The 26,855-nt window shown below is 48.4% G+C and overlaps 2 protein-coding genes across 6 annotated transcripts in view; one reads left to right on the top strand and one right to left on the bottom strand.

Annotated features, from left to right (window-relative positions):
• Positions 1–26,855, top strand: part of LOC149358166 (mitotic spindle assembly checkpoint protein MAD1-like) — a 79,325-nt gene that overhangs the window by 37,483 nt on the left and 14,987 nt on the right. For 2 of the 5 annotated variants that reach the window (XM_089585089.1, XM_089585085.1), the window contains exon 17: positions 2,304–2,721. In XM_089585089.1, the coding sequence (XP_089441215.1) occupies positions 2,304–2,468 (165 nt within the window). In that variant the 3' untranslated portion in view covers positions 2,469–2,721. Of the gene's footprint in view, positions 1–2,303; positions 2,722–2,900; positions 3,150–5,453; positions 6,877–26,855 lie in introns of those variants that run through there. The other 3 variants (XM_089585086.1, XM_089585087.1, XM_089585088.1) reach the window with 3 other exon arrangements.
• Positions 8,124–26,855, bottom strand: part of LOC149358165 (glutathione hydrolase 1 proenzyme-like) — a 39,697-nt gene continuing 20,965 nt past the window's right edge. Inside the window, exons 9-14 of the mRNA XM_089576739.1 lie at positions 25,538–25,675; positions 22,927–23,060; positions 18,336–18,523; positions 16,551–16,791; positions 11,419–11,532; positions 8,124–8,279 (exon numbers count right to left, since the gene is read on the bottom strand). Of these exons, the coding sequence (XP_089432865.1) occupies positions 8,124–8,279; positions 11,419–11,532; positions 16,551–16,791; positions 18,336–18,523; positions 22,927–23,060; positions 25,538–25,675 (971 nt within the window). The remainder of the gene's footprint in view (positions 8,280–11,418; positions 11,533–16,550; positions 16,792–18,335; positions 18,524–22,926; positions 23,061–25,537; positions 25,676–26,855) is intronic.

The raw sequence follows: 26,855 nt of genomic DNA, 5'->3' as shown, positions 1-26,855 counted from the left end.
TAACAACATCATTTTTTTTTTTCCCACAAGTTCAAGCATAATATTCATCTTCAATGCAGAAATTGATTCTGCAAATCTTCGGGTGTTTGTATGACTTCCCCTAAGTTCAAGTATAATGTTCATCTTCAATGCAGAAATTGATTCTGCAAATCTTCGGGTGTTTGTATGACTTCCCCTAAGTTCAAGTATAATGTTCATCTACAATGCAGAAATTGATTCTGCAATCCTTCAGGTGTTTGTGTGACTGCTCCCCTAAGTTCAAGCGTAATGCTCATGTTCAATGCAAAAATTGATTCTGCAATCCTTTGATTGTTTGCGTGATAAGTTTTAGCATTTCATGTTGCTATCTTCAAGAGTTATGGTACTTTGTACGAAATTTTGCACATCCCTTTAAAACATTAGCCGCTGGCATTTGGCGCTGGAAAACTAACAAGTTCTCATTTTTGAAGCCTGAATATACTATTTAGATGGAAAGATATTGGTGGAAGGTAAAGGCGGAAAGATAGGTGGAAAGAACGTCATACAGCCGCTGTGGACAGCTTAGGAGGCAACCTAAATGCTATCATATTATCTGCTTTGAGAATGTGGTTAGGAAGGCACCCAAGTTTCCCCCCCCCCCCCCTCCTCCTCTTTATTTGTGTGCTAGAGAGGAGGTTGTTTCTGTGTCACTGTGCCATGGCTGTAGAGATTCCCTCCTCACTCTCATCTGGAGTAGTGTGCCGGGTTAAGTGGGGAGCCTGGTCTTAAAAAAAAATTTTCATTAATAAAGTCACAGTTAAAGGGTCAGTCTACTGAATTTTATCGACCATATTTTCTTTGCGGCAACCGATAGCTCTTTACTCAAATTACCGTTTAGCCAGCTGTGGTGCCAAGGAGTGCGGTAGAACATTTTAAAATAGAATTTATTAATGTGAGAACACATCTGTACGAGATGGTAGTCTCATCTGGCAACCATCTGGCTTTCCGCCGCGCGGCGACAAACATGGCGGCGCCCATCGAAGCCGGACCTCTCGCTTCGGACTGAATTCTCGTTGTTGCTGCCTTTTTCAATGCGTTCACTGGCCATAAATGGGGCGCCTGTCTTTCGCTTCGTTTCATCTCGCCTATAAGAAAACATATAAGAGATAAATTTGCTTTATTTTAATAATTAGAGTGACGATTCTGCCGCTCCTAGGCTTGAGTGGAGAGTCGGTTTGTTTACAGCAATGGTTCCCGTCCTGACGACCAGATGGCGCCACTATAGGCTGAGTTTATTTTTGCGTCTCTGCTAGCATACGCTGAACTAAAAGTGGGAATGTGCCTGCGTTTTGCGTACGTGTAACTATAAATATTCATGTGATTTACAGAAAAAGCGAGCGGTACGCCTTCTACAGTTTACTAGAACAAAACGTACGTTTCTCTGACATTGGGGCATACAAATGGTATGTAGTATATTCACTTATGCTTCTACAAAAAAAAGACTACCACTTTCTTGAACAAAATGAACGTTTGGGGTCGCCACCATGCTTTTTTACGCGACTTTTAACGCCGAAATAAAATATAAATTCCTGCCTAAACCGGGCGCAGACCCCTCGCTATTGATGTTGTAGGGTGCCAACTACCAGAATATGCCATTATTTGTACACTCATCTCGATGAGTAGACTGACCCTTTAAGAAATCTTCCGGGAATATGTATTTTTGTGTGCCGATTCTAGATATGTCATTTAATTTCATGTAAAACAATTCCTTGAGCACTTATTTAATTTTCATGCACGTATGTTGTGAAGAGCTTTGAAAAATATTTCTTGAAGGAAACTGAGTTCTCTTGACACCAAGGAATGCAATAAGGGTAAAATTGTCTTCCTGCCTATCATAGAACTTAAGTTATAGGGTTTTGAAGTTGTGACTTCAGAAATGTGAAGAAAGGTGTATATTTTTTTCTGAAGTGGCAGCTTCAGTACCCTATAACTCAAGTTCTATGAGAGCCAGGATGATAATTTTGCCCTTATTGCATTCCTTGGTGTCAAGAGAGCCCAATGGCATGCATTTCAGTGAGTTTCCTGCAGTAAATTTTCTTCAAACCTCTTCGCAAAATACTTGCACAAAAATTGCATAAGTGTTCAAGGAATTGTTTTACATGAAATTAAATGACATATTTAGAATCAGCGCACAAAAATACATGTGCCCTGAAAATTTCATAACTACGACTAGATTAATGAAATTTTCTTTTTCAAGACCCTCTTCCCCCCTTTACTACCTGGCACACCTCCCCTGTAATCATTAAAATGTATCTCTCTCTCTCTGTGGTGGACCCATCTTTCAGAACACACAGGAGAACATGAATGTCCTGGAGACAGACTACATGCGCCAACTGGACGGGCTGGCAAGCACGTACCTCGAGAAGTACCACAGCATCCCAGCCTTTCTGGGTGCCCTGACCCTGAAGCTCTTCAGCCAGCAAAACGACCTGGAAGAATCGCAGCTGTGAAGCAGGTTCGCTACTTTTCGAAACCCCTTGCTGCTGCCGAGGCCAGCATTCTCCAGTCAGCTGCTCCTCGTCTGCGAGCATTTGTGTGAACATTCGAGCATCGCAGCTCTTGAGTGGCACTAAATGCAACCCCTTACTTTGTGCATTACTTTGTGCATTGCATGATAGTAACCCAGATGCATGGATTTTTTTGTTAGAGCTTCAAGGTGGTTTTAGAAATACTGTCAATAAAATAATACTGGTGATAAATGTATGTCACAGATGCTAGCAACCACTTTTGCCCGCAGCAGCCCCGTCGATGGGAGCGCCACTGGCAGCATAGTGGCAGCCTGCGCGTTGAAACATTTGAAGAGATGATGAGCAAGTGTTAAGAAAAGTTAACAAATTTAATGCTATGTGTACAGTCACCGACCGATTTTTTGAACTCAGCAGGACCAGAAAAATACTGGAGCAGAGCAGAATGGTGGGCCTGTTGGTATGGCATGTCAAAGCAGAAAAACCAGCCAATAAAGACGAACACACAAGGAGAGAACAACACAGGACAAAGGCTGGACTGAATACTTTATTGAAAACAGACTGCCGAGTAATCTCTACGCATGCGCCAAGGCGAGATAGACACTCAAACATGGTAATTCATATAATCAAATTCTTTTGTCGTCAGTGCAATCGATGGTGAACTGACGCAAGCATCACCATGTTTGGCAATTTGAAAGCCCTCAAAGAGAAAAATGGTCTGAATAATCGAAGTCCGAAAAATCCATAAACTTCAAGAAAGTCACCTCGTTGCTGAAAATCAGGTTCAAATACAGTGATGTTCGTCATTTCTCACGTTCCGTTTGCAAGAGGTAAATGTTGTACTATATTCAAGCCGAAGTCGAGCTTTTGTTATGTCTGCTCCACCCCACGTCACTAATACCAGGCTGTGCAATGAGGCATGCGTCATTGCTTAAGGGTCTTGGACCTATTTTCCTTATTTTTAGTCGAATTGTAATGAAACTGTACCACCTTGCTCAGTTTTGTATACTGAATTCAGCAATGAAATTACCTTTCTCGTTAATTAGTCTGTTCCTAAGATAACCAATTTTAATTAGTCATTCATTAGTACGTCAGTGCAAAAAAAACTGCTCAATAAAAAATCATTTTTAATTCATGGCTTCATAGTACGGTGAGTAAAGAGTGCAATAATCAAAACCGTTTTTTCATTTTACCCTCATTAGTAATTTTACAGCGCTTGGAATATCAATGTTCAAGGTGTGAATGTTATGCATCGATAAACTTTGCGAAATTTATAAATTTTTGAAGTGCGATTGAACAAATCTGCTTTGATTATTGCACACACTGTGCCTTCAGCTTCCCTCAGCAAACAGTATGACATCTCTATTTGTCCTAGATGTTGAGATATCGACACACTAAGACAGCCAGATGTCCAAAATTTTCATGCCATTAAATTTTCTGCTCCTGCATAAATTCAGCCCATATGGTGATCTGAATTTAATATTATGGTCAAAATGTTGATTTCTTGAAGGAAAAAATTGGTACGGTTGGAAAATAATAGCTGTAGATTCCACAAATGTCATTTTTTGAAAATCGATTTTTTAATCATTTTTTGGTCTCAAAGACCAGTGTCCCCCCTTAACGCACCGCTCTACACGCTCAACGCTGTACAGTCACGAATACCAAGAGCAGGAACACATTGACCTTGGGGAGCCCACTTGAAGAGGCGAGATGAAGGGAGCACCTCTGGCTGCATCCCCAGCTGCATGTCCCCCCCCCCCCCCCCCCACCTGCCCTACATTTCATGCGGCGGCGTCACATTGTCTAAGCTGCAAAAGACGCTGGGACCCACTTTTCAACGCAATTGCGTGCACTACTTTGTCGGCCACTCCTATGGCTGCAAAAATCATGCCATTAACTTGAGAGGCAGCAATGAGGAACAAATAGCTAAGTCATCCCATTCAACTGCCCTCGTTTAAATCCTAGATGGCGCTTTTCACAGTAGTGAAAGGCCATTTGTTTGTGACAGCAATGCCCACTAGCGTCTATATTGGGTCGAAAAACAAACTTTCGGTCAAAACAATGATCACCATAGCATTGCTGGGGTTAGCCTGAAACTTTCGGACTCCTCTGAGCCTGAAATATCATATGTGAATACATGTGCATTCTTATGAGGTGCCTGATGGTTCCTCTGACCGTCCTGTGTATTTGTGCGAGTATTGTGTATGCTTGATTTCTCCTTTCACCTTTTGCCCCGCCGCGGTGGCTCAGTGGTTACGGCGCTCGGCTGCTGACCCGAAAGACGCGGGTTCGATACCGGCCGCGGCGGCTGAATTTCGATGGAGGCGAAATTCTAGAGGCCCGTGTGCTGTGCGATGTCAGTGCACGTTAAAGAACCCCAGGTGGTCGAAATTTCCGGAGCCCTTCACTATGGCGTCCCTCATAGCCTTAGTTGCTTCGGTACTTTAAACCCTAATAAACCAATAAACCAAACAATCTCTTTCACCTTTTCTTTTATTCTTTTTTTCCTCTCTTTTTCACCCTCTTCCTTCACCCTCATCTGGAGTAGCGTGCTAGGTTAACAACCAGGAACACCTCTTTTGTATTCATTGAAATATCTCCCTCTCTCATAAAGTACACACTATATGTAAGTCTGAATTATTGGAGTCCCAATAATCGATTGGCTACTGTATAGCACTCATTCTTATTTATAAAGTGCAGTAGGTGAACTCCTGGCAAATTTGCCCATCAAACATCCACTTTTTCGACAGCAGTTATGTTTTACCACAGCATGGGCTCCAGCCGGACTTTTTTCACAAATTTTAAATATAAATTTCTGCCAAAACCACAAGTTATATACCCTTGCTGTTTTCACCATAGGGAGAGATCTACAAGAATGTGCCAATGTTTTTATACTTTTCTCCAGCAGTAAACTGTCCCTTTAAGAACATTCCGCATTGCAACTCTTTTTTTTCCTTTTTCCTTTTGCAGCTGACTGCAGTCTTCATTACACTCCGAGGCATACTTCGTCTGGGATAAATGTTGCTCATCAAAGCCATGGTTAAAAAACACGCAACTTCTGCTTGAACCTTTTACTTGAGAAAAGCACTTATTTGTACATAATTCGTTCACAAACATATACAATTCTGGTTGCTTAATGTCCATCAGTTGGCTTTGTACCATCACTTATATAAGTACATAAATATTTTGTTCAGTTTTTGATGTCAGTGCTTTCACTGCATTATTGGTGTGCCACACTGCAGAGAAACGCATGGGGATTCCTCGCATAGCTGACTTGAACAAAGGCCTGGCCACCTGAAAAGCAAAGAGAAAAAGTCGATTGCAATTAAGGGGAGATGCGGCTTTCAGTTAGAAATAACGTAATGACTACTCTCACAAAATTTCAGTGTTTAGAAAATTGTTTCCTAATACATTTTCCCTCCAGTTTTTGTGAAAAGTCTGCAGAGTTAAGAAAATGTGGCAGAAGCCTGGTTCAACATTCACTCCATTCCTATTGGCGTGCTACAGGTTACACCAGGCATGTGCGAATAGCCTTTTTTTAGAGTCCGAAGCGAATAGTAGGTAATTTTCTTCAGATAATTTCAAAGCGAATACTTCGAATACTTCTGACACACAAAATGGTAGAACATTGAACGGCATAATTTTTTTAACACACAAGGCCATTTCATGAAAAAAAAAGAGATAGAATGGATTGAAGCTTTTCCACACTCAATAAAGCTGTGTCGACTTTCTGCAAAAATGGCCGTCAGAGATTGGGAGAGCCGATCTACATTTGATGCCGACATATATGTGGGGTGCGAGACCTAATTACGGGGCCTGCAACTACCGTTGTTAACTGAAATTGCATCATTGTGCAGCTGTTGCTTTTAAGCGGTGACTCTATAACACCTGCTAGACGTACGCACCGCGCGACCAGCGCCACCCTGTGACAGACTTTGGAAAGGGGCACCCATCTCTATGCGTCTCGCTGCCCTTGCCCCATAAAAATTCATCATCATCATTAATTTTCAGAAAATCAATTTTTTTGACCTCTTTTGGGGGTTCTCAATCCACATCCCCCTATGAGAGCAGTTACAGAGTAAAGTGCTCTTCTGTACAAAGTGAATGCCATCTATGTTACGTCCTATTCAGCAGTTGCTCCACATATAGCTAAGAGCACCTTAGCAAAGGGCTCATTGTTTTGCCTAAGAATGATTTGGCACGCACGTTTCTACCGAAAGTGTACCTGCTAAAGTAAATGATTAGCCTGTGGACCTGCTAGCATGCCATTAAATAAAGATTATGTTTCTGCTCATTAATGATGAACACTCTCAAGGTTAGGTTATTTGTAAAACATAAATACCCCCGAAAGCAGAAGGTTTGACAGCCGTCGCCGTAGCTCAGAGGTAGAGCACCGGACGCGTAATTCGGAGGTCGTGGGTTCGGATCCCACCGGCGGCATGTGGTTGTTTTTTCTTCTGCCTTTCTAATCAACTAGCTTTAAGCGACAACATACTCAGTAATATTCTTATTTGATCAACACCACAAAAAAAATAATAAAATAAATTAAAAAAAAAATCCCCTGTGCTCCTTGGTTTCTGTGGCTGTTGGCTTCTCTCATTGTTCAGTTTCAGTTCTATGCACCAAGAAAAGTAACTCCCAATGCAGCTTGCATTTCATTGCTGCAGCTGTGTCTCTCCTAAGATACACTGAAGCTGAACTTACGTGAAAGCGGTTTTACTGGGAGTGAACTGCCGCAGCTGAGAGCAATAAATGTATATATCCCTGTACAACCTGAAACAGGTGGTTATGCCCACCACGCATTTACTCGCGCGTTTACCGATGGTGAAGTCTCGCGAGAGGAACGTGACTCCTCTGCTGGTGCAACTTCAGCATCTGCGAGCGCCACTGATAACAGCGCCACCACTCGATAGCACTTCCACTCTGGCTACAATTGTGGTCTTCTAGAGACTTGAAACGAACCATGTGCGTGCTTGCAAGCTTGACAAGCTCTGGCAAACTTCCAGGCAAACGGGCAAGAGCGGATCGCTGGTTGACCACATTCTCGCATGCAAGTCAAAAACCTGTAAGCCTTTCTTTGATAAAAGTGTCGTAATAGGAAAAAGCAGTGAAAGAGTAACGCGCGAAATCATTGAAGCTGAAAAGATAAATAGGTCAGGATGCTCGTGTGTAAGCACACCTTCCATTCTCCTCTCAGATAAAGAGCTTGTTTTTCTGAGGAATTGATACTGTTCGCACATGTGATTACCGTTTTCTGGCGTATAAATATGATGCTTCAGGAGAATAAAATTTGTTGGAAGTTAGCGCTCGTGGTGTTCGTCTCTCGTCTCTTGTGTCCTTGTCTTTTGCTGCGCTACAGTGTATTGGAGAGTGACAAAAGTTTGTAAAAGACCATGAAGGTGGCCAGAGTGGGAACGCTATCGAGTGGTGGTGTTGTTATCAGTGGCACCTGAAGGTGCTGAAGTTGCATCAGGAGAGAAGGCATATCTCTCTCTTGCAAGACTATAATTATCGGGTGCCACTATCGGGTGCCACTATCGGGTGCCACTATCGGGTGCCACTATCGGGTGCCACTATCGGGTGCCACTATCGGGTGCACCAAACGGCAGTAGTACATGCGTACCGTGAGGGGGCCAGCAGTCAGATGCCATCCACAGCGTCGGCCAAATCTTTTGAGCGGTGGTCATACATGGCATAGACGCGACCATCCTGCTGAGACAGGGCCAGCACGTTGCCAGGCCACTGGTAGAGGGTCTCCACGTTGTGCGAGCAGCTACTCAGGAACGCCCGCTTCCCCTGTGGCAGCAATCGACCGATCCTCAACTCACATGATGGCCGGAGAAAAGTCGGTGATGTTGAGATGGATGAGATGGGAAAAACATGCACAAGATCTGATGTGGTTGCGCAGTGTTGTTTTGGACTTGATCCAGCACTGTAGACCAATTTACCCAAGGATAGAAAGGCACCGTTGTATAGGTCACTTATATGACATGGTTTGGCAGCATTGATATGGTTTGCGGTAAAGTTTGGTGATGTCAGGAGAGCGCTGTTATAGACCAGATGCTGCTGATAGTTGAGGACAACGATCGAGGTAATATTTGACCTTTTGACACGATATGAACACAATTGCGCACGAAGCGACCTCTCAGCTTTTTCTGAGAATGTGCTACACCTAGCGCTGATTTCTTTGAGGTGAATTTTACATACTTCATGTCACAAGTAAGGCGGGTTTCATGCCTTATAGCGAACGCAGTAAATATGTCGTGAAACAGTGAGTAGCACGGCGCCCGCCATTTTTATGCAGACGTATCTTGGCACCAGCAATAACATGAATTTTTTTTTAAACCGCAATGTGCATCTTCGAAACAGAAGTTGATCCCATGATCCTTCAGGTGTTTGTCTGAAAAGTCACGGAATTTCAGAGTTGCCATTTCCGTCACTTACGACACTTATGAAACTGCGAAATTTTGTACATCCCCTCAAAAACTTAAAGGGCAACTGCAGCACTTTTTTGAGAATTTCGCGATATTCAAGGATTGAAATCTACATAGGTTGTAGGTAAAGCATGCCAAGTGTTTTCGCACAAGCATTTAAAGTAGTGATGTAATCGACGATTGAATTTTACGCTTCTCATCAGTGCAACAGAGTAGTGCAGGGAAACTCAGCGCGACGCCACGGAAGGTATGATTTCAAATTACCGCTGTCGTCAGCCACACCCTGCCCCGACTCGTTAGACGCTGCCAAACAACTCTCGGCAGGGTTCGCCTTCGGTGGAGTTGGTTTTGTCCTTCAAAATAGGCGTTTGTGTGTTGGAAATGTACCGATACCTTCGATGACGTCATCATGAGCCCCCCACTTGGCGTTGTGCGCTGCAGAGAAGCTTGAAGGGCGTCTGAATTTTAATCTGCGATTACTTCACTATTTTAAGTGCTAGCCCAAAAAGACTTCGCATGCTTTACCTGCAGGTTTCACACATTCAACCCTCTTAAGCACGTTGATTTCTAAAACCTATGCAGTTTCCCTTTAACCGTTGCTATTTTGCGCTGGAAAACTAACAAATTGTCTTTCTTGAGGCATTAATATATTATTTATGCGGTAAAATATTTATTTTTTATGGAAACAAAAAAAAATGGCATCTGAAAGGGTTAAGCAACAGATGTGCTCTTCGGCTAGTTAGAGAGCCATTGGCAGCTGAACTTTTGACCACTGAAGTGTATGGCTGGCAATGGCTGGGTGCGCAAGCTGAGGCTGGTGGGAAGAGCTGGTGGCAAAAAAAAAAAAGATGAGGGAGGTGGTGCTGACGACAGAACTGTCGGCTATGAAGCAGATTCCTCTTGAGGTCACTTCTGACAAGAAAAGGCTCTTGAAGCAGTATGCATGGGCTTTCGCACATGCCTGCTGCAGTTCATCATCATCAGCCTGACTATGCCCACTGCAGGGCAAAGGCCCCTCCCATGTCTCTCCAATTAACCCTGGCCTTCGGCAGTTGCGGCCACCGTATTGCCGCAAACTTCTTAATCTCATCCGCCCACCTAACTTTCTGCCGCCCCCTGCTATGTTTGCCTTCTCTTGGAATCTACTCCATTACCCTTAAGAATCAGCGGTTATCTTGCCTTCGCATTACATGCCCTGCCCAAGCCCATTTCTTCCTCTTGATTTTGACTAGGATGTCATTAACCCGCGTTTGTTCCCTAACCCACGCCGCCCACCTCCGATCTCTTAGCGCTGCGTTGTCCTTAACTTAAGCTGAACCCTCTTTTTTAGCCTCCACGTTTCTTCCCCATAGGTGAGTACCAGTAGGATACAGCTGTTGTATACTTTTCTCTTGAGGGATATTGGTAAACTGCCATTCATGATCTGAGAGAACCTGCCATAACTGCTCCACCCCATTCTTATTCTTCTAGTTATTTCCCTCTCATGATCCGGATCAGCTGTCACTACCTTCCCTAAGTAGACATATTCTCTTACTACTTCCAGCACCTCTCCACCAATTGCGAACTGCCGTTCTCTTGCTAGACTTTGAGTAAATGTCGGGCCTCGTTACCTCTAATGAGTCGCATTCAAACTCGGACCAGGCTCTACTTCACATAGTATTGCGACCATAGCACTATTCATTTGGGTGCTGCCGGCAATTTCTGAGTGGTGCATAATCACGAATAGTGCCACAGGGCGTTTTGTTTCCATCATGTACATGAATTACCAACTGGCCCAGCTCAGCACTGTTGTCATTTTTTTTACTGCGTCAACAGTAAAGCCCACATTTGAGCTAAAGTGCACTGCTGTGGGTGTTGTGACTGGAGGGTTTTGTAGGCAGAGCAAAGTAGTTCAAGAGGGAGAGGAAACTCTCTAGCGTGGCACCCCTAGCGGGCACGAGAGGAACTACAACTGGAGACAATTCAAGTGTGCCGTGAAGCGCCGAGCAGAATTCCCCTTTGACAAAAGGAGACCATTGTAAAAGCTTCTCTTATTACCCAAACAAGAAGATAAATCATGAGACAAAATTATGATTAAGTTCAATCCTGTTGCGGTGGATGCGGTTATGGTGCTTGGCTACTGAGCCAGAGTGCCTGGGTTTGAGCCCGACATGGTGGCTGCGTTTCGGTGGATTAGGAACGCAAAGGACTCCTGTGTGCTGTCAGTGCATGTTAAAGACCCCCAGGTGGTCGAAATTATTCTGGAGCCCTCCACTAGGGGACCTCTTCTTGTCTTTCTTTTTTTTTTTACTCCCAACTTCCTCTCTTCTTTCACGGCGGAGTTGAGGAGTCAATGAGGGCAAGAAGGTTCGAGCCACCGCACCATTCCTACTAACGGTGCTTTATCCGCCCTCACGATATGGTCCCTTTCTGCTGCTAGCTGGCGGTGCTTAACCGAAAGCTGTCGTGGAAGCCCATAGCTCCATTCCATGCGCGGCCGACAGGGTCATGACTCAGCTCACGTAGTCTATGGTCGACTCGATGAGCAGTCTGTCAGGCATGAGCTGGTGGTGAACCCGGTACCAGTCCACGGCCTCCTTGAGCGTCCGCTTCATCTTCAGCACTCTGAGCAGCACCTGCAGCATGGAGCAGCGACTTCGTTAGTGCTCTCTTCCGAGGCTGCATATATGGCCGGAAGGTATTGGCGAATGCCTATTTCAACAAGTAGTTTTTTTTTATATTTTAGCTCCCATTTTCGGCAGATTCAGGCGAACATCGTCCGGGAGCTGTGGTAAACATGAGGTCGAACACTCCAAAACTTTCCGTCCGGATGGTATCCGGATTAGCGGCAGTAGCGCACGTTACTGCGACTCCCTCTGCACATTGCTTGGAAGTCGCGGCGCTGGGACGACACGTGATCCGACAGGAAGGTGAGATGACATTTGCGCTTGCAAGGTTATGTTTGTAAGCTACTTAATCCCAGCTTTGGGCTAAACAGCGAGAAGACACCACACATTTTCAAAAGAACGCTTACCGCCGCTAAACAGTCCTGGCCGTACAGATACATTGTTGTGCGTGTGTTGAAAAGAATACTACCGCACGCCTCACTGCCAGTCAACGTGTCGGACCAGCGGAGAAACGCACCACTTGGAAGCCACTGTTTTCTGGAGGGAGCTGCCCTAGAATGTGCTACACCATTCTGGTAATGCCTTTTATGCTTTCACCTACTATTGCTGAGGAGTGAGGTGACAATGTTTCCCTCATTTCAATGGGGGAAAATGCACTGCAGGGGACAAAAACACAAAAGGGCACAGAAGAAACTATGGGAACGTTTACGCCTTCTTAAGAGTAAAATGTGACTGCATTGTATTTCATATTTGCTGCAGCTTCTGTTGCAATTTCTTTGCGGATATGTTAGTTTATTTGCAATTTTCAGCCCATTAACTGTCATATTCTGACTGCTAGATGCAGTAGCAGGTATCCGCTATGCTATGACCAGGGCTAAAAGTCTGACTCATTCTAAGAGGAGTTTCTAGATTCGAGTACAGGTGGCGAGGGAAAAGAGAGAAAGCGGCTGGCAGCCTGTTTTACATATCGTTTTATACAAAGAGGAGAAATTATATATATATATATATATATATATATATATATATATATATATATATATATATATATATAAATTGGCCCTGCCGCGGTGGCTCAGTGGTTAAGGCGCTCGGCTGCTGACCCGAAAGGCGCGGGTTCGATCCCGGCTGCGGCGGCTGAATTTCGATGAAGGCGAAATTCTAGAGGCCTTTGTACTGTGCGATGTCAGTGCACGTTAAAGAACCCCAGGTGGTCGAAATTTGCGAAGGCCTTCACTACGGCGTCCCTCATAGCCTGAGTCGCTTTGGGGCGTTAAACCCCAACAAACCAAACCAAAACCTGAAATTATTTTTCAAGGTTGTTTGCTCAGTTTATGACGTAGACCTGAAACAAGCGATCCCCACGTTTGGTCAGTGTGCAACAATTGTTTTTGTTGTTGTAGTGTAAGCCTTGGAGCTCAGTGCCAGCTCTGGACTGGCACGTGGTGTTCCCTTTTTCTTTCAGCATTTGTGTAGTGCTGCCGACTTTATATTTTTCTCCATCTCGGGTTTTAGAAAACATGTTTATAGTTCTTACTAAAAATCACAATGAAATTTTTTAAGCGATAGAGAAGAATTGTTCCGATGTTCAGTGACAAGAATAAAAAATGACTGCCGACGTAGCATTCGTACACACCCTACGATCTAGCCTGGAGGGCCTCTATTCCTTGCGGGTAATGGCAGTGGGTCTGACACCCCCATGACTTTAAGCTCTGGCTGTGATGGTGCCAGTATTTGCATATATCACATTATTTTGATTTTTCATTGTGATTCTCTATGTTGCTGTAAGAAGCTAGGTTGCTCACAACCCACTGGGCAGGTTGTGATGACGTCAGAAGGTCACGTGACCTCTGATGACCAATCAGTGAATTTCTTCTCCGGCATCAGTTTTTGGTGTGACGACAACTCTAATGCTACTGCATTAAAACACGAATGCAGGTATATTATGCCAGCTGAAATGCCCGATATCGGCGTACAATGACAGACGGCACACCAAGGACAAATTGATGTTGTTCTGCAGCTATAGACTGCCCCCTTCGTAACTACAAATACGCTACTTTCACTGAAAACTGAGGTTTAAAAGGTGGACAAGGGTGGGAAAAAAAATACGCAAGTGTCGCCGCTACCGGCCGATTTCGCGAGCAAACTTCAGTGCATCAAGCATTTCTTGTGCGTGGATATCTGAGGCCAGGATATACTACCTGTAATTCACTTCGAAACGGTGATAATGGAATCTATTTTTAGTCTGGAAGCCATGAGTTTGTATCGAGTAGCGGGAAAACAGGGCTGTTTCATGTTTAAGTAAAATTTTATCAGCAATGAATGCGTCTTTTGCTGCCGAACAGACATCAGCATGCCAGAAACCTTACAATGGAATTTTTCTAAGAACGAAAATTCACAGGCGACCGATGGACTGATCCTACGGTAATGCACGAGCATGGTTCGTTGAAACTGCACAGGTCTCCACGAATGCTTTTTTTGGGTTCGATGACGTCACTTATGCTCGGTACTTCCGGCTTTGCGGCGTAACTTCCGTTTGGCGATTTGGTGAGGCCACGTGGTATGCGACGTCATATACCATGACCACACATCACGTGCCTTGCTGATTCCTCTTCACTTTTCCCGGTGCCGGAGTACCCGGGTTCGAACCCGGCCGCGGCGACTGCGTTTCGATGGAAGCGAAACGCAAAGGCATCCCTGTACTGTACAATGTCAGTGCACGTTAAAGAATCTCAGGTGGTCGAATTTATTCCGGAGCTCTCCACTACGGCACCTCTTTCTCTCTTCCTTCTTTCACTTCCACCTTTATCTCTTCCCTTACGGCGCGGTTCGGGTCGACATGTGAGACAGTTACTGCGCCATTTCCATTCTTCAAAAACCAATTTGTTTTTAAGCATGAAATGCTTTTAGCTCCCGTTGTCGGCAGTGTGGTGACGTCACGCCGAGACCGAGAGCCATCATCCGGGCACTGAAATCCACTCATCCGGGCACTGAATTCCAGTCATCCGGGCACTGAAATCCAATCATCCGGGCACTGAATTCCAGTCATCCGGGCACTGAATTCCAGTCATCCGGGCACTGAAATCCACTCATCCGGGCACTGAATTCCAGTCATCCCGGCTCTGAAACGAGAACATCCGGGCACCGTACGAGACTTAACGAGATTTAACGAGACTCTCTAAGCCCTCCTACGCGACCGGCATGCAAGCGCCGGTTGGTCTCCAAATGAGACAAAAAATAACTGCTGCCAGTGCCTTCTCAATGTTTATCAAGATATCAGTGGAGCTGTGGGTTTGATAATGCACGGAATTATAATTTCCGATTTCTAATAACGCGTGCAAAAAGCACATAAATGCCACGTTACACTTCGTTGTCATACGTGATCCGGGGGAGAAGCGCTGCGTTCAAAGGGCAAGGCATCGCGCCGAACGGGTGGTGGCGTTCCTCCCTTCCTTTACGGTGCGGTTCGGGTGTCCACCGAGATAGCAGAGAATTACTGCGCCATTTCCTTTCCTCAAAAAACCTTGCGTTCAAATGGCAAGGCATCGCGCTGAACGGGTGGTGGCGTTCCTCCCTTCCTGTACGGTGCGGTTCGGGTGTCCACCGAGATGACATTAGGCCCGTAAACATTTCATGCTTACTCTACTCTCGTTTACGGGAGAGGCAGAGATTTTTAATGCAAAAAGGTGCCCGTGTACTGTTCAATGCCATTGCACGGTAATTAGAGAGCCCCAGTGGTCTAAATTACCCGAGTCCACTACGGCTCCTGCACATAGCCCTGGTGTCGCTGCACTAAAAATATGAATAAGCCTAATATTGGAGTTAAAAGGGAGTAAGCTGTCCTCTAAAGCACTTTCTTTTTAAGGCAGAGTCTGATGCTCAAGAATCGGGGTAGATTTCGAGCACTAAATATACGAAATGCTTACTCTTGGCAACGGAGGTGCATTCCCACTGCAAAGTATGGTAATGGGAGGAGTCTTTTAAATGCAGCACCGGAGGTTCATACATAGGTTAGCAAACAGAGGAGGTGGAAACCTCGGTTAAAATTTTTGTAACTGCTACAACCTTGCATGTTCTGAAGAGGGAATTTGTTTCCATCGCCAACTGTAAGTACTCCGTATTTTTAGTGATAGAAATCTACCACAGAGCTAGGGCAGCATACCCTGCCCATTAAAGGGAGCGCGCTAGAGGACATCTTACTCCCTTTTCAGTCCTTTCGCGTTTGGAGTATACTCCACCATATGCGGCCTGCATAGACTCCGCCCCCTGAGGTCAAAGAAGTGCCAGCGATAGCTGCGCCGTAGCCTCTATTCCCATTTCCATGCTCCATTTCCATTGTTGGTGGGGCGGCACCTTGTTGAGACAGCGCGCTGCGCTCAGAAAGATGACAACAGCTACGAGACGCCAGATCCGCGTTGCGTTCGAGATTAGCCAGTCTACGAGGATAAACCATATGGCTGGTCCTCATGCTTTGCTATACAGTGGTAAGAACGTATCAAGTGTTGGATGAAAAAAATCGCACCGCCTCTCGTAGCCATTTTAGGACGCCGCCCTCTCGAAGACACTGGCTTCCAGAAATGCGCGTGTTCCTCCAGTGATCCGACGTGTTGACTTTAGGTTTATGGGGCTTAACGTCCCAAAGCGACTCAGGCCATGAGGGACACCATAGTGAAGGGCTCCGCAAATTTCGACCACCTGGGGTTCGTTAACGTGCACTGACATCGCGCAGTACACAGGCCTCTGGAATTTCGCCTCCATAGAAATTCGACTGCCGCGGCCGGGTTCGAACCCGCGTCTTTCACGTCAGTAGTCGAGTCGAGCCAGTAGGCCATAGCCACTGAGCCACCGCGGCGGCTAAACTAAACTATAGATTCATGGCGATACATTTTTAGTAGACTTTTTTCTATACACACTCTATAGGCCTTGAATTGACAAAAGGAAATTCTATAGGAAGGCAATAGTCTATAGCAAGTCTACAGGCAGTCTATAGACCATTTTCATAAGGGATATATATCGTGGCGTGAGCTGACCTGCGCGGTGCCGGTGATGGCTTGTCCCCCGCCCGTGCCGACAGCGGCGGCCAGGAACTTGCCGTCTTGGAAGAGGAACACGGGCGCCATTGACGAGACAGGACGCCGGTTGGGCTCCAGCTGGTTGAGCGACTGAGACCCGGGGAAGCCCCACACGTTGACCTGGCCCGGGATGTCGAAGTCGTTCATCACGTTGTTGAAGATGACGCCCGTCAGCTCGGACATCACCGCTGAGCCGAAGCTGCAAGCGCGCCCCGTATACAGTTGGACGGGCTACATCCAAGAAGGGCCGTTCTTGGGCTGTCATCAACGCATGCATATTAGATGGCACAGCGTATACATCAAAACGACCTGTAGCAGGACAGTTGAGCTGCAAATCCCAGGAGGGTGAAGTGACCGTTTTGCGTTACCCCAGTGCAGCGCACAGCTTTAGGTGAGTCGTAAGTATCCCAAACCCAGGAACGTCCCGTATGAGGTGTGTATGTGGAATTATGGGAAACGGAGTCCCTATGATGTGTACTGACTGATGGAAAGACCTTTGTTCTGAACAGGAAGGCACAAGACAGCTGTGGGGTAAATGGGGATAGAGCGCTATTTTCATGTCGAGGTCCGAGTCAGTGTACTGTCCATTTTGCTGTGGCTGGAACCGATCAGAAGTATCATAACATGCGGAAATCTGTACTATTTCCTCGTTTTAGGGCAAGACGCTTCCTTTCCATATAGCTCACACATGATTTCCATTTCATGCGAATGACTCGAGGCCACCGCGGTGTGACCCGAAAAACGCGGGTTCGATCCCGGGCCGCGGCGGTCTATTTCGATGGAGGAGAAATGCTAGAGGCTTGTTTACTGTGCGATGTCAGTGCACGTTAAAGAACCCCAGGTGGTCGACATTTCCGGAGCCCTCCACTACGGCGTCCCTCATAGCCTGAGTCGCTTTGGGGCGTTAAACCACATGAAACAAAAACGTATGACATTGTAGCGCCACCGTATCGGCACGCGGAAGAAGCGGTGGGCACGCGGAGGAGAACGCTCTGGACTTCAGCCTCGGCCGGACGCCTCGCCCCCCCCCCCCCCCCCCCCCCCCCCCGTGGTTCGCATTCCCGCAATGCACCCCAACTGTGGTTAGCTCCCCCGCAACGCACTCTTCTCAGTTGGTTACTTTAACTAATAGGGGAGGGCGCTCGCGTCGCAGCGCCACGGATGGCGTTTTGCTGAGCGCGCGGGGGGGAGGCACAGCTCTCTTCTTGGGACCGGGAAAGCTCGCGGACGTTTCGCGCGCCGCTCCGCTCTTCGCCGGCGGGCGACCTCGTGTGGAAACACGTTCCTCTCAGCTCGACCCGTCCGGCCTCGGAGTTTTTCCCCCTGCCCTAGGTGGGCGAACATTCGCTCGTAACCGTGCTGGTGAGTCGGACATCCTCGATTCCTCAGTGTATTTTGTTGCTAGCTGGCGTTATTGTTGTTGTAGCAATAAATGCCTTGTTTGTGTCAGCCAGTGTGTCGTTCCTTTGTTCCCGCAGAGCAAGGCCCGCCGTGGTCGGCGTGCGCTCGGTAGCGCTCGCGACCACGGGGTGGGGTCGGCGCGGTGTTGAACTGGGTCAGCCGCAGTTAAGCGGGGAGAACGTATTTATCTCCCCATTTTAAAACCCACAGGCTTGACGGCCAATCGCGGGGGAAGGACACTTTTGACAAGGACAACATATAAGTTCATGCTTCGTGGCTAAACGCATGACTTGTAGGAAATTTAAACCGCGGCCGCTGTATACATGCTCGTGTATCACTCACATCGAGTTGATGGACGAGAGGAGGCCGACGACGTCGCCGTTGGGTGCCGATACAAGGATCGGCGCCGTGCCCTTGCTCGTGTCGGCGCTGAACGCGTCGGCGTACTGCGATATGGGCAGGACGCCAGCCCGTCTGATGCGGTCCGCCAGACCCTTGGTATACGCCCGGTCCGTCAGTGTCATCAGCACCTGCAGCGGTATACCGCCCGTCCGAAAAGAACTGGAGGGCACACTTGTGCTCCGCCTTAAAGGGGCTCTAATAAAGTTGTGGTACGCTCGGAATGTTAAAGCGCGCCGCTTCAAGAATATTGTCCAGGAAGCATTTTTTTTAACGGGCTTTGTAGAAGATGGGTTATCTGTACTGAAAATTTTAATTTAATCGTCTGCGCGCCTTCGCCACCCCATCTCCGGGGGCGGCGTAGTAGCACCGACAATGTTGTCTATCTGCTCGAAGGCGGTGTGTGTAAGCTGCAGTACATCGGACAATGAATAGGTTGGGGCGACCTAAAAGGAAATAAAAATAATCCCCTGTTTGCACCACGTACGTACAAAAGGCTTAACCCAGTTCGAAAATAAAATAGGCCCGTGGGCAAATTATAATTTTACCACCCGTAGGTGGAAAGATGAAAAGAAAAGGGAAAAGCTACTGTAGCGACCCACAGCCGGGGGAGCGGGCCCGGGCAGACTCCCCTGATCTCCCCTGGGAAGTAGCGGGAAGCATGGGTAAAAAGAGATGGGTTGAGTGGTTGTCAGGAATGGGTTAGAAATTGTGGATGGGAATGGGGACAGCGAGGTTTTTGCTCTGATCCTTCAATTATCTCGACTCCATTGCTGGCCTGCCTGGCCAGGGCAGGGAGAGCATCTAGATTGCCCAGTGTTGCGGCCCCGCTCACGGGATGCCCGACCACCCACCATACGCAGCGGGCTCCGACCGCCGGAGACAGGAGAACCTAACACGGGGTCAGCAGCTACCTGGGGCCCCTCCACGATCCTAAGGGGTGTTTCCAACCAGCCAGCTACTTACCGTCAGTCGAGTGCTTTTCGCGGTTTTTCAGACACCGGAAGTATGTGTGATGTGATCCAGCCAGTAGAGGCTTAGGTCGTCAGCCTAACAGCCCTCCGGTCCTCGGCGTCATGACCTAACACCTCCGGGGGGACCCATCTGTGCTTCCAACCAACCCTGCACTTATTTTCTCCCCTAGCTTGCTCTTCTCCTATTGAGGAGGGAGTGTTCAAGGCCGGGCGACCACGAACCAAGAACGTGGTTGAGGGTGAGATGGCCCGGGCCTACTCCGCCGGTACTACACAACATCGACGGTGTTTGCTGGACGCTTCGAGGTCGTACTATTCCCCCATCCCCCGGTGTCCCGCGAAGCCGTTACAGCTCCGCGGCCAGCCGTGAGGTCGCTTCCCCGAGGCGCCGTTTCAGAGCCTGGCTACTGTGAAACCCCGCGCGGACCTGGTTTCTCCGTAACCAGAAACCGACGCGTCGGTAGCCAGACTTGCACGCACCCGCGTGCGAAGGGAAGTAGCATGTATTTGAAACCTTTGGAACTTTTGACATGCCTTCCGTGCCGGATTTCGTGGGTCCAACCTGAGTATAAACCCAGGCCTGCCTTCGCTCAGGCATCTGACCTCACGCGCGCGACTGGCCCTCACAGTTGCCTGGGGGTCGCTGCCACTCCCATGGGGTTTTGCATCCCCAGAGGATGGGTCCCGGCCGTCCCATCCGCACTGCTGGCGTTGCACCGGAACAAAGCCTAGTAGCCGAAACTACACCGGCCCGTATCCGGTGGCGGGGGGGCACAGTCAGATCCCCCCCCCCCCCCCCCCCCCCCCGGTACATCGGACAGACTGAACTACCCTTCAGGTTGCGATTCAATAACCACCGGTCATATGCCAATACCCTTCCTAATATTCCGCTCTCAAGACATGTCGCGACTCCCGGCCACTCATTTGGTAACATTACAGCCACAATACTTGAATCTGGCTTCAAATCTCACCATGACAAGAGAGGTTCGAGGATCCTTCCTAATTTTAAAATTCAAAGCACTAACTTCTGGTTTGAATGAAAACCCAGGGAAAACATCTTTTCGCTCAAGGTAGCGATAATTCTGTTCACGAGAGCTTGATCGTCTTTAAGGCTTCTGATGCTCATGCATTTAACGAAGAGCATTTTTTTTTTCGACGACAGGTGTGACTAACATCACACGACTGCATTGTATAGTGACACAACGAACGCAACACGTGTTGATTGCCGTTGGCTGTGCCTGATTTCCTGCGCTATCCATGCAGTACTGTTTAGTATGTTTGAATAAGCTTGTTTTTCTCCGTTACTTCCTTTTCATCTCGAAGGTGCATGACTCGAGCACAACACCTGTCAATTCGTCGAATACTTGTGCACTGTATCACCTATGCCCCGTGTACTCTGTTGTGTTGAATGTTATTGTTTATAAGTTGATGAGGTGACTGGCCACGTGTTTCTGTGCCATGCCTTTAACTCCGCAATGCGTGTTGATTATTGCTTTCTGCATGCACCAGCGCTAATTTTGTATGTTATTTTTACTTGCGAGGAGCACGTGTCAACTCCGAAAGTCTAAGCCTCGTCACTGTGCGTCACTTACGAGGTCACGCGCATTTTATTACGTTGTCATTACATAACAGTGGCTGGTCACATGTCTCAGGTATTTAAAGGTGTACTGAAGAGGAATCTGAACTCGTATTTTTACGGCTGGAACTCGATCTACACGTTCCAAGCGTTTTTGGAAACTTTGAATCATTGCCCTGTGCGGCCGATTTTCCTAATTTACATCGGATTCACGTCGGGCTCCCGCCTTTCTTTTTTTAATTCCCCGCAAACGGTGGGAGGAGTCGACCAACCTTTCAGCCAGTCCCGTGGCGGCTTGCCGCTCTGCCATCGGTGGAGTGATACGTAGTGATCGGCGAAATCAGTGAGTCCACGCGTATTTTTATTTCCGTCGGCCTGATTTGCAGCTATGTGGTCTCTGACTAGGCCTATTTATTTACGGAAACCTAAAAGAAACAAAATAAAAGCGAAAGCGAAGTCGCCACGCGACTGCCTGAAAGGCACTCCATGCGTTGGTCGACTCCTCCCACCGTATGCAGGGAATTAAAAAAAAAAGGCGGGAGCCGGACGTTGATCCAATTTAATTAGGGAAATCGGCCGCACAGGGCAATGATTTGAAGTTTCCAAGAATACTGGGAACGTGTAGATCGAGTTCCCGCGGCAAAAAGACTAGTTCAGATTTCTCTTCAGTGCACCTTTAAGGAGCGTCAGGCCGCTGGTTGCGAGGTTCAGGACACTACAGCGAGGCGCGCCCCATAGAAGCAATTGCCCACCTAGGTCGCGTGACATTGTGACGTCGTCACAACCTGTCCATAGGATCGTGAGAAAACTGCCTACCTTGGCAGGTGGCCGTTGATTAATGATCTGTCTCGAGAGATTGCTCGGGAAAAACAACCTGGATCTCACAAGCCCCATCGGCGGCTGTGTTTGTTTAGAACAGCTACCTGTCGGGGCAGTTGCGGTAGAGAATATGAAAGCGACCTCACGTCTCTATAGCTCTAGGACGCTTTTTAGTCTTCCGCACATGTTCGTGTTTCGTCTACGTCTGCTCTCCAGTCCGCTGTTCTATAGAAGCGCAGCGCCGCCGATGATCCTCTCCTCTGCCCCGCCGCGGTGGCTCAGTGGTTACGGCGCTCGGCTGCTGTCCCGAAACACGCCGGTTCGATCCCGGCCGCGGCGGCCGAATTTCGATGAAGGCGAAATTCTAGAGGCCCGTGTACTGTGCGATGTCAGTGCACGTTAAAGAACACCAGGTGGTCGAAATCTCCGGAGCCCTTCACTACGGCGTCCATCATAGCCTGAGTTGCTTCGGGACGTTAAACCCCAATAAACGAAGATCCTCTCCTCTGGCGGCACGTTTCGCAGCAGCTGTCGCAGATGGACTGTGCTACTTTTATCTGCTCTCTCCATACCCTTCCTCCTCCTTCTACGGTAACCACGTTCCGGGTGGTTACCGTAGTCCGCCTTGCCACACTCTCGCCATACCTTTCTTCTCCTTCTGGGGTAACTACCCTCCGGTTCGTTCCCATGGCAACAAGGTAACAGGGGCGCCTTCTCACGCTCTCGCCACACCCTCCTCTTTCCACGGTTACCGTTGTAACCATCATCTGGTTACGCCTTCCTATGTTCTCGCTGCAGAGCTTTCTTCCATGGTAGCCCTCCTCGTCCTTCCAGATTAACCAACCTCCGGTTGGGGTTTCCTCCGCTCTCCGGATACCTTCTTCCTTTCCAGGTTAACCACCTTCTCGATGGTTTCTGTGGTAACCACAAAGCGCGCTTACGCATTTCTCTGTTCACGTGACACCTTCCTCCTTGCACGGTAACCACCCTCCAAGTGGTTCCCATGGCAACGCACCCACCGGTTACGCCGACGACTACGACGCGGAACCCAGGAACGGGCGCTTAACAGCTGTCGCTGTATAAGTTTAAAGCCGGTATCCCGCACCGGTTGTTCATATCTTTCCCCGCGCTGAAGAAACACTATACGCTTGGAGAAGGCGCGCACCTTGGGGTCGGTTTCGTTGTAGTCTCCGAACCAGCTACGCCGTCCGAATCCAAACTTGAACGCCTCGGCCAGCACATGCAGGAAGGTAGCGTCATCGTGTAGCTCCCGGCTCTGGTACCACTGCTCCACGATGCCTGCGGGGAGTAACGCCATTGGTTATGAGGAAAAGGAAAGGCGCAATAAGTGTACACCTGAACCACGCCGTCATGGAGGGGATGGAAGGAGGAAGGGGCGTCGTAGTTACGGATTTTGTAGGTTTATGGGGTAATTACGCATTGACATCCACCCGAGCGCAGCCATACCGGCTACAAAAGAAAGCTATACAGCTTTCTCAGAAACTTCGTAGTTAAAGAAAAATTCGTTCTGGTCCGGGTTCGAACCCGGGACCACCGTTTCACCGGAGCAGTCGCTCTACCAATTGAGCCAACCGGGACGGCGAGCTTACGGTAGGGCGAGAGCGAATTGATCAATAACTCGAAGTGGCAGCAGTGTTGGTCATATGTTTTGGGGGATACCCCAAGGTGGAGTATATTTGTATATAGAGAGCTGTATAGCTTTCCTTTGTAGCCGTATGGCTGCGCTCGGGTGCATGGATGTCAATGAGTAGTTACTCCCTTATTATAAATGTACACCACCTTGGGGGATTCCCCTAAACATTAATGACCAGGTTTATCGGGGTTTAACGTCCCAAAGCGACTCAGGTTGTGAGGGACGTTGTAGTGAAGGGCTCCGGATAATTTCGACCACCTGGGGTTCTTTGACGTGCACTGACATCGCACAGTACACGGGCGCCTAGGATTTCGCCTCGATCGGAATTCGGCCGCCGCGGCCGGGATCACACCCGCGTATTTCGGGTCAGCAGCCGAGTGCCATAACCTCTGAGTAACTGTATTTTAATACGATAGCTTTAAAAGGGCCATGAAGGCGGAAACTGTCCGTCGGCGTCGGTGTTGGCGTCTGTGTTAAACCTTCACCTGCGAGAGTGGTGTTCGGGAGGATTCGCATCTCTCCACCTTCTACCAGTCAGCCGTCCCCTTCTCCCCCTCCTCCTCTCCATCTGTTGGGTATATGAGGGAGCACCGCATGAAGAATGACTCAGCAAAAATTGAAATGAGAAGAAAATGACTCAGACAAAAGAAGGCCTACGTGCAAAACATGCAGCCTCCCGAAGAACAATATGTGCAACAATGAAGCTTGAGGAAGTTATTCCTTCTCGCATGGCTCAGGAACAGCGACCTGGGTCTCACAGGCCCCACTAGCGGCTGTGTTTCAAACAGCCTGCCGGTGCAGTGGCGCATCGCTTAACCGCTGCGCCACTGCCCCGGTAGTGGTATGAGGACTCGCCGCGATCTCGCGAGTGCGCAGTTCGTGCTGATGATATATTATTTTTATTTCCTTTTCGGTTGCCCCAACCTACTCTTTGATGACAAGTGCAAGCGACAGATAGCGGCAGCTGCATACAACTGCCACTTCGCATGCGCAGTTGGCGACTCATGCAAACGGACCGCACCTTCGTTGACCGCGTGCGTTTGTTTTCAACCAGTTTTATTTTCAGACTTATTTTATCGCATTCATTCCCCAGGAGGTGTCAGAGAGTTTTAACGCCGGTAAACCGAGTATAATGTGCGAAAGCACTTGGTTTCTAATTAGATTGACTACTGCCTAAACGTTGCCTTAACTTAATTTGTCCTTCGAATTGGCTAGACATTGCCTTACATTGTCCTAGGACCATTTATTTTAAACCCCGCTGCGGTGGCTCGGTGGTTACGGCGCTCGGCTGCTGATCCGAAAGACGCGGGTTCGATCCCGGCCGCGGTGGATGAATTTCGATGGAGGCAAAATTCTAGAGGCCCGTGTGCTGTGCGATGTCAGTGCACGTTAAAGAACTCCGGGTGGTCGAAATTTCCGGAGCCCTTCACTACGGCGTCCCTCATAGCCTGAGTTGCTTCGGGACGTTAAATCCCAATAAAACCAAACCCATTTATTTTAAACTTTCGTACCACGTGACCTTCCCTTGCGCCACACCGTGCCCAAGTCATTTCACCTCAAGGGTCAAAGGTGCACGCTTCAGGACCCATCGGCTTTTTCAGGATAGCTAGTGAAGTAGTGTTTTTGCACTAAAAGGAGCACGCTGCGCGGAGCAGACAGCGCATCTTCAAGGCTCTCGCCGACCGAAGGTGCACACAAGCGAGCCAATAGACACAGCATATCGTGCATCGTGTTACCGTTAACGGTACCGGAGCGCCGGGATCCTGGGCGCCATCAGTGCGCATGCGCAGATTGCCTCGAGGGCGCCAGATACCCGGCAGCTGCGCACGCGCCGGCCGCATCTGGACCAATCAGCGCACTCAGTATGGTGAAGGTGTTTAATAGACACCTTTAGCATACTGTGTACTGTGTTTCCATTACATGTGCCCGAGTACCGGGAGCGCGCGCGCAGCCAATGAGCCTGCGCAAATCTCCTAGACGTCGCCAGATGGCGCCACATACCCGGCAGCTACGTGCGCGCCTGCAGCATCGGGACCAATCAGCGCGTGCTCACCGGCGGTGGGCGGACTCTTGGCACTCCGATAACGGTAACACGGAATGCTAAAGGTGTTTATAATGTTACCGAATATGGTGGCCGTGATGGCGCCCGTGGTGGGCGGCGGTGACGTGATCAGGGTGACGTTGTCCTGCAGCTCCATGGTCACAGCCGGCAGTGCCCTCGCCTCGTAGCTGTTCACGTCCTGCATTTTCATCAGCGACCCTGGGGGAAAGAAAGAGGGCATGGGGCGACGTGCTCAATCAGCGGGTCCGTGCGCGCCGCATCAGCGCGTGACTTGTCATTCTTAGTGTCGAGCTGTGGGCAAACGAGATCTTTGCCACGCTTCTTGAAATGCAGGTGACCCCACATGAGGCAGTGGCTTATTCCAGGGATTGCACCAGGCCCACTCGCTCAGAAATAGAACGCGGCCACTAATTCCATTCAATTTTACTGCGATAGCAGTTGAGGGGATGTTCCCCGGTTTGGCGGCGTCGTTAGCGCGGTTGCACGAAAGAGAACCGAGAGCAAACGGAAATGGCGCCGTTCACTGCTCGCGACGGGTTTGGGGTGTCCCTGTGCGCAGCGCAGTAGTTCCTTGCAGCCTATTTTGGCTCCTCTATCTGGTTGGAAGGAACACATTGTGTATATAATTGACTGCTTTATAATAGCTCATGCACGTTTACATACGCTGAACATGAGCATTTTTCGGTACGTTATGCTGTTTGTCGCATCCGCCGTTTTAGGTGATCATTGGCAGACGCGACGACAACCGCAGTCAGAGTGGCGCCATCTAGTTTTTATGAAGTGAACTATTTTTGTCAACAAGCCGACGAGTCTCGTTAGGCCTAGGAGCTGTTGAGTCGTCAAACGAAATCAAAAATAGGCCTAACTTATTGCTCGTCCATTTTGTTACAGACGAGACGAAGCGAAAGCTTTATGAGCCATTTATAGGTCGTCCTGAAACACGCGGCAAAACGAGGAATTCGCTCCGAACCGAGGGCCCTGCTTCAGAGAGCGTCGCCATTTTGACAACGCCCTTTTTTCGTCGCATGCATGGAGCAACTTTTCCCGCACCTCGTAACACTATTCGCAGAGAGGCGATCACGTGATCTTGCTGACGTCAAATGTTCCAATTCGCTTCGGCTCATACCCAACATGAGTCTGAGGGGGCCAGCCGCTCCCATCTTGAGTGCAGTCTGCTCTGTTATCCGACTGAGGGGGTGGGAGAGGCGCCAGCTCGACTTGACAGGTGCAGTGCTGCTGGTTCGCATGCGCAGATTTCGCTTAAGCAACTTTCCCGCAGAGCTTGGAACATAATGGCGGACTTCCACACAGCCCTACTCTCTGCGGCAACAACACACGAACACTAGCGCTGACTCGGCAAGAATGCAGTTTGGCGATG

This window comes from Amblyomma mixtum, chromosome 3 (genome assembly GCF_055824585.1).
Source record: "Amblyomma mixtum isolate Tamu chromosome 3, ASM5582458v1, whole genome shotgun sequence".
Lineage (NCBI taxonomy): Eukaryota > Metazoa > Arthropoda > Arachnida > Ixodida > Ixodidae > Amblyomma > Amblyomma mixtum.
This window is presented reverse-complemented; position numbering and strand designations above follow the sequence as displayed.